The 13,253-nt window shown below is 42.4% G+C and overlaps 1 protein-coding gene and 1 long non-coding RNA gene across 4 annotated transcripts in view; one reads left to right on the top strand and one right to left on the bottom strand.

The window, feature by feature from the left end:
* Positions 1 to 2,968: 2,968 nt before the first annotated feature.
* Positions 2,969 to 4,832, bottom strand: LOC140847794 (uncharacterized). Its single transcript, XR_012127982.1, has 2 exons — positions 4,690 to 4,832; positions 2,969 to 3,210 (listed from the first exon to the last, which is right to left on the bottom strand). It is a non-coding gene; the product is annotated as an uncharacterized lncRNA (long non-coding RNA).
* A 493-nt stretch (positions 4,833 to 5,325) lies between these two features.
* Positions 5,326 to 13,253, top strand: part of PLXDC2 (plexin domain containing 2) — a 786,648-nt gene continuing 778,720 nt past the window's right edge. Inside the window, exon 1 of one of the 3 annotated variants that reach the window (XM_073229113.1) lies at positions 5,326 to 5,546. In XM_073229113.1, the coding sequence (XP_073085214.1) occupies positions 5,435 to 5,546 (112 nt within the window). In that variant the 5' untranslated portion in view covers positions 5,326 to 5,434. The remainder of the gene's footprint in view (positions 5,547 to 13,253) is intronic. The other 2 variants (XM_073229114.1, XM_073229115.1) reach the window with 2 other exon arrangements.

Raw genomic sequence — 13,253 nt, 5'->3', positions numbered from 1 at the left:
TTTGTCTTCATGTGGGGAGAGTGGCAGTGGACATTCACTGTCCTTCCACAGGGATACCTCCACAGTCCCACCCTTTGTCACATACTCATCAAGGCCCTATGAGCTAGATGTTTAGTTAACCAAAGATGGTTATGGACGGGACCTTTGGCAGCAGTTTGAATGAATGCACCAACCTATTGAATTCTGGTCAAAACTATGGAAAGGAGCAGAGGTCCAGTACACCTTAACAGAGAAGCAACTGACTGCTGTGTATGACACCTTGCAAGCTATGGAGCCCATCACTAGAACAGCTGTGACCAAGGTAATAACCACCTAACCCATCATGGGGTCAGTGTGAGACTGGACCCAAAGGCCACAGAGTGGCGTTGCACAGACACCTACACTGGCCAAATGGGGCGCATATTTACAGCAGTGTAGTGCCCTCTACTAGCCCCTTAAGTGGAGAACCCAATGCCTATTGGGTCCATTGACGTGGAAAGCAGGAAAAACTTGCTTTTGAGTCATTGGTAGCCTAGAGTCCATATCAGGAGAGAAAAGTCCATATACCTGAAGATGCTTGGTATACAGGCAGCCCCAGTCATGGGCAGCCCCAAAAGTGGAGGGTTGCCACTTCCCATCCTAAGACTGAGAGAATATGGATGGAGAATGGAGAGTGGAAGAGCAGCCAATGGGCTGAGTTGTGGGCAGTAGGGCTTGTGATCACCCAGGAGCCCTCCCCTATAGTTGTCTACACTGACACCTGAGCCGTCTATTAGGGCTTGACCCTGTGGCTACCAACATGGTACCATACCAAATGGCTGGTTAGTCACTAGCCCCTTTGGGGGCAAGAGTTGTGACAAGACCTATGGGCCTCTGGTCAGACTAAGACAGTTACTGTATATCATGTGACTGGCCATTTGCCTTTGGCATTCCCAGGGAATGATGAAGCAGACACATTGGCCCAGGTGCGCTGGCTAGAAGGAAAGTCTGCTTCTGATGTAGCCCAATGGTTACATCAGTGTTTGCTGCATGTAGGGAAAAAGACCATGTGGGCTGTAGCCCATCAGTGGGGCTTGCTGTTGACCTTTGAAAAAGTCAGCAGAGCCTGGAAGGAGTGCCTTGTGTGGTCTAAGAGGGTTTACATTGAATTCCGCAGCAACACTGAACAATAGTAAAGGGGCCAAATCACTTCTCAGGTGGCAGATAGACTACATTGGGCCTCTGCTGTATCAGAAGGATATTCCTATGCCATGACTTGTGTGGACATAGCTAATAGCCTCTTGGTTGTTTTTCCCGCATGTACTGCAGATCAGCAAACCACCGACAGCAGCCTAGAGCGTCTCTTTGCAGCCTACGGCTGGCTGCAGGTGATTGAGAGCAATCAAGGCACCTACTTTACTGGACATGCATTACAAGAATGGGTGCAGTAATTAGGAATAAAGTGGAAGTTTCATGTACCATGTAACCCTATTGGGGTAGGCATGAAAGAGGTACAGTGGTTTGTTGAAATCTGGCCTGAAGTTGGTCACCAATAGTCTACGGGGCTGGTCAGTTTGCTTATGGAGAGTGCTAGAGCATTTGAATGAAGAGCCCAAAAGGAGCCTTGAGCCCTGTGGATATGTTAACGCACATTGCTCCCTCTCCTATACAACTGTATGTGCAAATCAAAGAGAAGTTATTGAAGCCAGCAGAGCAACCTCCTGCTGCCAGCCCCAACTGTGTTATACCCTGAGACACTGTTGAGTGGATGTGTCCCTGAACATTTCAACACATGGACCAGAGATAGCTGGCCCATCTGGAATCTTGGGGAAAAGGCCTGGAAGCTGGCCTCCTGTGTATTTTTGGAGTAACATAACAGTGGCCCCCAAAGATCATAGCAGTGTTCCCAAAAGGTTCGGGAGGTAAGAGCATCTTGCGGGGAAGTTTTGTTTTATCTTCATGGCCAATGCATGTACCTCCCATAGCCATATATACTGACCCATCTATACCTCCCACAGGGCGGGGGTTGAAAGTCTGGTATACTAGACCAGGACAAGATCCCATTCCTGCCACTGTTTTATCACAAGGCCACTCTCTTGCATGCATCCTACCTGATGGACAAGATTTGCCTATGCTGGTGTCATTAAAACATGTATCTTATTGCCCTTAAGGTTATTTTCTTCTGCAGTTCCTGTGGCCTGGATGTGTCCCCGGGCTGTAGCTGCTGTGTGACGATTGCTCTGAACTCCCTACCTCTTCAGCTACTGCCTGCCTGTGGAATGGGCAAGCTATGGACTTCATCTGCACAGGACTTGGAACCTAGCTGAATCCTTCGGCTTATGGATTATCATGATTTTATTGCTGTTGGTATTGTATGTTATTAGTCTGGTTACAATGCTCCAGTTTTCTCACCCAGGGGCCATTGCAGAGGATGCAGAACGAGTAGATTGTAAGGTGAGATTTCTGGAGGCGTGGTCTGTGGGTAAAATTGCAATATTTCAAGAACCTCTCACCTGACCTTTGTTCATCTCCATAGCAATAGGTGTTTCCAAGGGGTGAAGAGAAGTAAGTCAATCTCCATATCAATAGGTAATTACAAAGGCAAGAGGGTATATCTGGACAGAAGACGTTGGGTGGGGCGTCTTCTTCTGCAGCCCCATCAGGTGAAGCTGGGAGAGCAGAAGTGGATGACTGTTTGTAAGAAATAAACGGGTTTCTTCTACTTTATTTCTTCCTTTGATTTCGGTTTCAAAGGTATTTTGCCCTGGCATTTGCCCCTCCTGCCCCCGAGTTACAATATATAAAACGTATGATATGTAATTATATATGTATTCTGAAATAGGTGCAAGTTGAGCATTGGATTAGGGATAACATGTTAATTTCCTGTTTTCTTTCTTCTTGCCAGTTAAGTAACCATGACAGAGCCATTCTTTATGCATCAAATTAGCAGAGTAATTGAATATGGATCCACTTCCAGTGGGTTTTACCACAAAACTAAGGTGTGTCAATCTTCAAAATAGACAGCCAAATTTATTTATTTAACCAGCAAAAAACTTATTTGGAAATAGCCAAATAATTACAATTTGGGACAAACTTGGCAGACTATAGAGAAGTGTGTGCCTTTATAGAGGAAAAGAGGGAGCTGGGAGGTGTTGTTTTGAGCAAAAGTTCATTGGAGGAGTTCCAGGGGTTCCGGTGGTCTCTCACTGGATGGTTGTTGCTGGGCGGGGAGAAAAATCTGCCTTCTTCCTGCTGAGGTACATAAAGTAAGTTGTGAAGAGTAGCTAGAACCTTCTGATACTGCTTCCTGACTCATTCTGAATTAGGTTTTCTTCATTCGTTTTCACAGGGGATTATTAATGGCTTCCCTAAATTCTTCAGGGTGTGGAATAGAGTGGACAAGAACAGACTAACAAGACCTTTTGACCTTAATACTGAAGCAAACTCTCCACTGGTTTAGGCCTCTCTCCTTTCCTCTCCTTTCTAATTTAAGAAACATAAAGTCATGTACTTTGTGCAGGTGCTGTTCATAATTCTTGAAGGCTCTGTTCACAATTCTGTAAGTATACAGTATTAATTCACTTAATCTAATACCAGGACCTTGTTAAGGAAATCACTACCATCTTCCCATTTGATGGGTGAGGCACGGAGGCACAAGTGAGATTAAGTAAACCTCTCAGTCATTTGGCTGTTCAGTAAGGGAGGTAGAGTTCCAGCCCTGGCAGTCTGGTTCTAGAATCAGTAGTTTTAATTAATGTTCTTTGCTTCCTTTTCTTGTATTTATCCCTTTAACCTGAGATTATGCAAACTGGAAAGGGTTAACGCTGAAGCTGATAAAACAAAAACATACTAGTGAGCGAATTTCTGTTGAAGCCCCATAGGAAATTCAGTGGGCCTCCTGTTTCTTTAAACTCTCGCTTTCGTTCCGCAGACACTTTGCAAAGCGGCGGCGGCTCGTCCACGCTGCCCAGCGTTACCTTCCTCCTCCAGCCTCGCGGGTCTGCGGGGCCGAGAGGGCTTCTCGGGGTCAGTAACCGAACTCGTTCTGGTTTGCTTTCTTCACACCCCAACCACTGACACACACGCCCACCCGGGAATGGCGAACTGTAATTAACCCTTTGGCGTCCAGGAAGACCCCGCCGGCGGCCGCCGGCCGCTAGAGCAGGGCGGGGTCCCCCGCAGTCGGGCGCAAGGAGGCCGGGGGCTCAGGTGGGGGCTGGCGCGGCTGCGGGCCTGCGAAAGGCGCGAGCCCGGTGCAGGGATGGCGTCCCGGGGATGCGGTGGTGCCTCCTGGCCCTCCCCTCCCAGCTCGCCTTCCTCGCCGCCTCTCCCGGGGCTCTGGGCCGCCGGCTGCCGGGGCGCGCCAGGCAGGAGCTGCCCTCTCACTCCCCCTTGGTTTGCTCCCCTGGCTTAATCTTTAGGCGACTCCGCCGGCAGCGCCAAGGAAACTGCAGCCCTAGGGCAGGTCGCTGCTACGGCTGGTTTCTAGGAGGAAGGTGGGAGAAGCTGGAGGGGCGAAGGGGAGGGAAGAGAGAGGAGGGAGGAGAGTGCCGCGGCAGACCTGGCAAATTGCGAGCTGCCTTCCCTCCCCAAAGTGTGGAGCGGGAGCGCGGGGGAGCACGGCGGTGGAGGCGCCCCCTCCGCCACCAAACTCCAGGGGCTCAGTGGGGCTCGGGGCCACCTCCTCCTCAGCGAGGAAAACCCTCTCCCAATAGATTTCGGCCTGACTACCCCCTCCCCATTTCTTTCTTCTTCCTCTTCCTTTTTTTTTTTTTTTTTTTTAAAGACACATATTTCTGGCTTCGGACCTCAGATTGCTTGCTGCAGCCCAAGCCTTCCTAGGACTCAGCTCTTTGGGGCTGCCCATCCCTGTGGCTGCGAGAGACGACGCGCGTCCGACGTCGGGCGAAGAAAAGAAGAAAAACTTGTTGGAGGGGTTTCGCCAGCCCACGTTAACCCTCTTCCCGCAAAACCAAACCTCCCCCGGGAGCCATCCCAACACTGGGGAAAGTTCCTCCTGAGCCGACAGCCCTCTTGGATTTGGAGGCGGCAGCCGCGCCGGCTGTGGAATTAGATCTGTTTTGAACCTAGAGGAGCGTATCGCGGGGGTTCAGAAGTCACTGTGCGGGCACCAGGGTGGTGCCGCCCGTGTGGAGCCGAGAGTTAGCGAGCCCCGGTTGCAAGTGGTCTTTCTTGCCCGCGTTTGCCGTTCTGTTTGGGGTGAGGGCTGCGAGTGCTGTGACAAGTCGCGAAGAGACCCGGGAGTCCGGAGAGGACTGCACTGCCGCTCGCTTTCCCCTCTTCCTTTTCTCAGCTCCGGGTGTGAAAGCCCAGCGAAATTTACAAAGGCCTCCTGGTCCAGCCCAGACCGGTCTGCAGCTCTCCGCCCGGCTGTCCCCATTCTCACCGGGAGTCCCCCGAACACTGGGCGCTGGAGGAGGACTAGCGGGGAGGCGAGGGAGGTCGCAGCGGCGGCATGGCGAGGTTCCCGAGGGCCGACCTCGCCGCTGCAGGAGTTGTGTTACTTTGCCACTTTTTACTGGACCGGTTTCAGTTCACTGAAGGGGAGCCTGGAAATCAAATCAATGGTAAGATGCACTTTCGTTGGCTGATTTTGTTCACAGCTGAAACCTCTCTGGCACTCCCATTCTCAAGCCACCCCCATCTCTCATCTGTCTGCCCTTGGGAAAGTTATTGCAACTGTTTTTCGGGTAAACTTGGGCTTCCCACCTGGGGAGATGAGAGTTGGCTAGAGAAGGATGGTGGAAACGGGTTTTTCTTGAGGATTTCGGGCTTGCTTCATCTGAGCGTCAGGGGTGGTACCGTCTCCCTCAAGTCACCAGGGAGGTCTCTGGTGTAAGAGCAAACCTCCTTCCCTGGATACCTCCCCAGGAGCTGGCATCCCTGCGCTATATCTTCCCCGGCCCCTCCTCCTTCCCTGCTGCCCAGACAAGCTGAGCGAGTGCGTGATGGGGGCCGTGGGTGGGGGTTGTGGTGGCAATCGGGATTCACAGGACTCCCGCTGGAGAAAATCCCTGTGACCGCACCTTCCTCCCGGAGGCGATCCCCACCTAAGTTCCCTCTCCGAGTCGGGCTGAGCGTGCAGTGGCGGTGGGCGGGGTAGGTAGGTGCTGCGAGGCGCCGAGGAAGGAAGGAGTGGCAGAAGTGGGGCGGGGTTGCCTCTGGTAACCAACCCCTGGCCCGTCTTCCGGCCCGCCTCGCAGACAGGGAACATGCTGGGGCTTCCTTCGAGTGCCTTGACATTGCCCCTGCCGGGAGTTCCCGGCCTCAGCATCTCCCCAGTGGCTGCTCCTCCTGCTCCTGAGGTTGCTCCAGCTAGGTGCGCGTCCGGCCGGGAACCGCGCCCCTCGGGCTAGTTCGGAACCCGCTACACCTCTCGGCCCGCGTCGCCTGGCCTCTCCGGGCGAGGCGCTGCTGAGCCGGAGGTCCAGCTGCCTCGAGGACCTTACCCAGTAGGAACCCGGTGCCAGCTCCCTATTTCTGTCCCTTAGGAAGAAAGTGAAGAAATAGGTAGACAGACCTTGGCAGAGATTTGTGAACTCGGGTAGACTTCGAGAGGCGATTAAATGAGAAAAAAACACTTGGACGGAAAAGAAAAGGAAACAAAAACTTCTAGTTTTGATAACCAAGGTTTTGCATTGTTTTAATTCTGAGAGAATAAAATGGTTAAGTGATTCCTCAGAAAGTATACATGCATCCGCAAACATCAAATATGTCTCAGATGCAAGGCTAGGGAGGTGTGGTGAATCTTGAAGGAAGTCCTTGAATGAAATTTTACAGGTTGAGACTTCTGACAGTCAGAACACTGTGCCTGCCCCTGGTGTAAATTCTTATGAAGAAGGACAGATACTGACTCCCCGCTACAGTTTAGATTGGAGGGGGTGTGTAAGTTGGGGCATAGAGGGCAGAGAGCAGGTGGCAGCATGATGACAGCACTTAGGTGTGGATAAAACGCAGATTCCCGGGATGTTGATTTGTCTTTTTCACATATTATTGTTTTTCATAGATGCATATCAGTTGTTCCTGACCAAATATTATTTATATCACATCATACCTTCTGCTTATTTTTCTGATACATTTCATTGGTTTAAAAAAAGTAAGATTTTTACCTATTGGGAAAGCAACACATTTATTTGAAAAGATGCAACAATACTTTTAATGGGCATCTTAATGGAATAAATAAATGCTTAAAGAAAGCAACTTAATTCATCGCAAAGGAGGTTAGAGAGTTGTGCGCGCCGAAATGTACCCGAAGTTGTTTATTGGAAAACGTCTTTGGCATTGGAAGTAAGTAATGTGTTTTACAGTTAAAAAAAAAAAAAAGTCAGTAAATGTAAATTTTCTTCTGGAATTTTTTCATTAATAATGTTAAATAAAAGAATATATATACAATAAATTTAATATTCGAAGTTCTCAAATTGAGAATGAAATTGATTCACTCTAAAATTGGCCAGATAATTAAAAGCCTTTTCTTTGGGGAATATAAAATATCTAAATTGTTCAACACAAGATACAGGTACTATAAACCAACCCAATATTTCTGGTCGAAACTACTCTAGAAATCTATATATTTATAGGATTGAGTAAGAAAGGAAGAGTTTTAAGTTTCTAGGCAAAACTTTAGGAAATGTATTACAAGCTGAAGTAGCTTCTTTCCTAGTTATCAGTCTACATATAGTTTCATGAAACAATCTTGGAATTAAATGGTCAGCATACTGAATATATAAAATATAACCATAAAGTGGAAGAAAAAATATCGTTTCCTTTGTAGTCTAGCTAAAAGTTTGGTATAAGGACATTTTTTAAAAAGACAAACACTCTTGAAATTTGGCATATAGCAATCAGGATTTTTATCACAGACATGTGGCACAAGGGGAAAAAATCTGATTTCGTAACAGTGGCATTTTATTATTCATAACTTTAGAAGTGCTGTAGTTGACTTTATTGCCACCAGAGGGCAATCAGAGAAATTGCTAATTTCTAATATTCCCATTCTTTCCCAAATCTCTTAATGAACCTTAATATTTTGTTTTCCCTATATGAAATATTTCTGATATTTCAACTCTCCATTTATTGTTGACTGGGAATTTACAGTAATGAGTTATTATATTCCTATTTTCCTTGAAATTCAAATATTCCCATTTTCCTTGAAATTAAATATTCATTCAACATTTATATAGCACTTCCTACATGTAAAGACCTATACTTTGAATACATTCTTGTGGTGTAATGAATACAATGGAAAAAAAACAATCACCTTGCATCATTGTTGGTGATAATGAAAAAATTATGAGTTTTCCAAGAATATAGCTTTAAAATATCTCTCTTATGATTACATCTTCATTATCATATAATGAATTTACTCTTAGGATTGAGTGTACTCCATGTATATCTGAAAAGTATTTGCTCATAGTAAATAGCATTTCTCAGCACAAATATTTAGAGAAAAATAAGCTTTAGAATATTCTAAATTGTGTAAGTCTAAAATCATCTATTTATCCTTTTATCATCCTAAACTGATTGAAAATCAGCTTAATAGCATTGTCAAAGGAGCAGGATGTATAGTGTTGAAGAATTCTAGAATTTAAATGAGGAAAAAAAGCCCTAAAAATATGTAGTTGGATTTTGGCCTGATTATTACTCTTAAATGTGACTTAATGCAGCACATTTATTAGCATATATAGAGAACAAAAATAGTTTAAGATACCAGGGAATTTTTCCTTTTTAAACTTTCTAATATTGCTATGTTCTAGAGACAAGTAGTTTATTTTTAGCAAACCATTTACATTTGTTTCAGTTTGATCTTTTTCTATTATTTTCTGCTCTCATTGGAGTTAAAAAAAGTTTTGTAATGTTACTAATTTGTGGAGTTTTCAAAGAGAATATCTCTGTTGAGACATACTGTCACTAGTATAAATTTTCTGTTTGCATATAGACCGAGAGCAAAAGATTAAAACAGAGGGCTAATTCAAATGAATATTCTCTATAAAATGGACATGGGTCATATTATTGGGCATATCTGATGGTAATTTTTTATTAATCGATGGTTCAAGACGGCATACAAAAATTTTTAAATACAAAACATGGGAGTATTTTCTCTTTACAAAATAGACACAAGTTTAAGCCTGAGATTGAGTAAGTCTTTACTGAGACATAAATGTGATCTAAAACATCTATATCTGGGACAAGGCTTTTAGTTCATGGATGTCTGCATAGAGATATGCAATTACTATAATCAGGACAGTTTGATCTTCTGAGACAGGTTCTTATCAAGGAGAATGGACTTGAGTTAAAACTTAATAATAGAAGGTAGTAATTTGCTTCAAACAGGTTTCTTCTTTGTAAGAATCAGATACTTTCATGCAAAGATGTAGATAACATACATTCTTTTCAATTAGTTTTGTCTCAGTTTTTTTGCTTCCCAAAAGATATTTCCTATTATAGAAACAGTATGGTTATAAAGATGAATAAATTGATCAACAACTGTAATCATGTGATCTGAAGTCTTGGACTATTTCCCTACTGCATTATATACACTCTCTTCACCATAGCAATCAAGACCATTACTATGTGGCGTCAGCCTACTTGCTTGCCTCTCTTCTGCCTGTTTTTTTTTTTTTTTCTTTAAATACTCTAACGGCGCTTCTTCAGGTTCCCTGTGTTTCTACCTCTTTGCTATTCATTCTGCTCATTCTTCCCTAATCCTTCTCCTTCCATCCATCTTTCTAGTGTTTCTTACAGGCTTATCTCAAATGACAGCCTTTACAAAAGCATGTGATATCTTAGAACGCTTTTTAATGCCTTATTGGGTACTTGTTTGATGATATTTGATATTGTAGGAGGGTTTTTTGGTTGCTTTTCCTTCCCATTTCTGCATCTTCTACCTATCTCCTTAGGCCTTACCACACATTCTTGAGGTCAGGGTCTGTTGTCATTCGTTTCTGAATTCCCTATGGTGTCTACCTATAGGCTTGCAATAAATAGTTGTTGAACTGACTGAACTGAGTGACATTATAATTGAATTTGGATTGTTGACTTGAATGTCATTTTGGGAGACTGTTTTATGCTTCTTACTCTATGACTGTTTCCATCAATAAAATGGAAATGAATTGTAGTTTGGCTTCACAGAAAAGTAGTTTAAAACAAGAGAATAAGATTTGGGGGGCTGCTGCACTGTCCTAATGCTTTGGGTGGATGATATTTACCTAAATCTATTAATAGAATTTTCAAAAGTTCATCCCATCGTTCTTCTATTCTTCTGGTTTCTGATTGAATGTTCACTTATGTTCTTAACCTAATATATGCATACACATAAATAGTGATGTTCTGTTTTTGGTGGAGATTAATACTATTAAATAATTTCAGTTCTTTGTGAAATTACTTTTGAATTGAACTGTGCTTAGGCTTTATGCCATTAACTTCTACTGAAGGAAGTTTTAAAAACATGATCTCTCAAGATTTGTCACGGTGGCTGTCCCAGAAGGTGGTTGTGGGTGCTGTGCACTGTGCTGCAGAGTGTCTACTCCCTGAGAACCAGAGATGGGGGGAGACAGAGAGAGAGAAGGATGGCTGGTGTCTTAATAACAGATAGAGGTGTTCTTCCTCTAAACTGGTTTGTTTGTATCTTTTGGATATTATGAATAGTGACCAGACCCATTATTTTTTAAAACTGGATTCCTTGAAAGCTCAGAACACTATTTGTGGCTCACTGCTGACAAGTACATAAACCTCTGGCCTACATTTTGTGCACTAGCTTACCTGGATTTTCATCTTATTTTTCCTACTCTCATTAATCTTTGTGCAGTTTTTCTCACTTAAAATCGGGTCTCATATTTGATTGAAAGATGGGAATAAGTAAACAGAAAGCGATGGCTATAATACATAAAATTATATGTGACTAAGTTGCTTTTCAGCTTTCTTTTAATCTTACTAATTCCAGTCCTCAGCCTTTATCCTGAGCACATTTTCTCAAAGCTTTAATTATGTCTTTACAGTCCTCCACTCTGAGAAGCCTTTCTTCTTCGCCAAGGTTCACACAGGATGTCTGCCCTCACTATCCCCCAGACAATGATTCTGTTCAAAACTGAGGAAGTTACTGCAGATTGACAGGCTAAGTAGTGAGTCTTTCTTAACAGTTTCTCCCACTGTTTATTGAGTCATGTATTGTCTGGCTAAATTAACAGAATAATATCTGAGGAAAGAGTAGAATATAAAATATTCTATGTTGTGTCGTAACCAGACTTTGACCCCATTCCAAATTTGTTCTTTGGATATGTCTTTTATTTGCCCTCTTTAATTAAAAATGTGGTGAGCTAGGAAATGATGGTACAGATTTGGGTATTTAAATAAAGTGGAGGTCTTGTCAGGGCCCATTTGGAATTAGTATAGTCTATTAAAAACTATGTCTGTGAACATGGGTCAGAAACTGCATGACCTTTATTGAAATGCAGACTTTTCTTCCCTTCCTTCAGAGGCCATGCAAACAGCCCTCAGAACTAGTAGCTGTTCTTCTCCTCCAGATTAGGCCCAGCTGTGTTCACTGTTTCTACTTTAGGCGCTACAGGAGAGGGTGGCCGGTGATTTTGTTGAGACAGCATCAGAAAGGCAAAGGTGCAAAATGACTTTCATTTTACATTTCTGGAATCTGAATACTTAGTTCCTCCCTCTTCCCTATGTATTATTTTTCACTCACTAATTAGAAATTTTCCCTCGAATCCAAATTGTTCAAGCTCTCATACTGTGGGTAAGGTGCTTCCTTCACAGAGGATTTAAGATTATCGAGAAAAATAAGAAGAATATGCCCTGTGGATAAACTGCGTAAGAATCCAAATATTTGAAAGTCAATTTTCTGCACAGTCCTTGGATTGCATATGACAGGAGAAGTCTAAATAAAGTTGATATACTTTCTGCTTGGTAAATATCCCCTGGTTTATTTGGAATAGGATAATTTATTCTTTGGTTCAGTTGGAATGTGAAACATTTAACAAGCAATGGTGTTTTTGGGGGTGTAGTTATATTCTTCTGTGTGTATGTGTATCTGTTTGTAGTAGTAGCTCCCAGCCTTTTCTCTTTGAAACTGTAATCTGAACATCAAATAAAATATTTATTTCCCTAAACACTGAAAGGGGAGTAAGATTTGGAATTTATCATTTTAGAATATGAAATTCACAAATAATAATGATTTTCAAGGTATGAAAAAGTCTTATAGGTGCATTTCCTATATAGCTCATGTTGAATCTGTTACATGTATTTGCTTAATTCTCTCCAAAATTCAGACATAGACTACCATGGGCACAATGAGCCTAGTTATTTAACTGGTATATTTTTGTTCATTTTTTGGTCATAAGAGCCTACTGACCGACCTTACTGCCATGGCTGGGATCAAGTCCAGTGTCGTATCTCACTTCTTCTGATTGTACACCCCCTTCTCCTTTTGCTATCCATTTCCTTCAATACATTGAGAAAGCTCTATATGTGAATTACATCAGTGCCATTTTCACTGCAAAATATTCATGAAAAAGCACATATGAAATGATTTTTGGTATACTGAATTCGATGATGGTCCATAGATTTATGTTTAAAATTAAAGTGTACTACATAAGCATAATCATTCAAGAAATATATCATCTGATATTAGCTATTTTAATTCTGACTATTTAATATTTATGTAGGTACTGGGGAATAGATACCTTTGAATTTTGTTTTATAATTTAACAATGCTAATATACAATCAACTTGTTATTAATTTTATGGCATTGATTACTAATTCACATTATATTTTGGATCTACTTTTTGGAGTTTTAATTGCAATTATTTACAATTTGTTATATTCCAAGAAACAAAAATTACACTAAATTATATATTGCTGTGTATTTGCATTTTTGTTCTTTAGTTCTTGTTTGTTTGAAATGGGAATACACAACAAAAATTTAAAGAATATTTTAATTCCTATTTGAAAACTCTGATACCCTGTAAAAATAAAGTTGACTTGTAAGCTTAAAAAAATGCCATATCACATTTTAGTTTGAAAGTATTCTTCTTATAAAGATACTGCTTGATGTCCTATAAAGATACTGCTTGATGTTTTATTTTCATAGCTGATATAACATCACTGGGTATTATATATGTTACATATTGTTTACTTGTTTCTGTTTTGATTGATAACTTGGATTTTAAAAATTTTAGATAGTTTTTTAAATGTCCATTTCTTTTATTCAAATTAAATAGATTATACAAAAGCTTTTTGTTTGACATGAAGTATAAAAATATTTCCT

This window comes from Manis javanica, chromosome 2 (assembly GCF_040802235.1).
Source record: "Manis javanica isolate MJ-LG chromosome 2, MJ_LKY, whole genome shotgun sequence".
Classification (NCBI taxonomy): domain Eukaryota; kingdom Metazoa; phylum Chordata; class Mammalia; order Pholidota; family Manidae; genus Manis; species Manis javanica.
The sequence above is the reverse complement of the archived record's forward strand: the minus strand, read 5'-3'. Positions and strand labels throughout refer to the sequence as shown.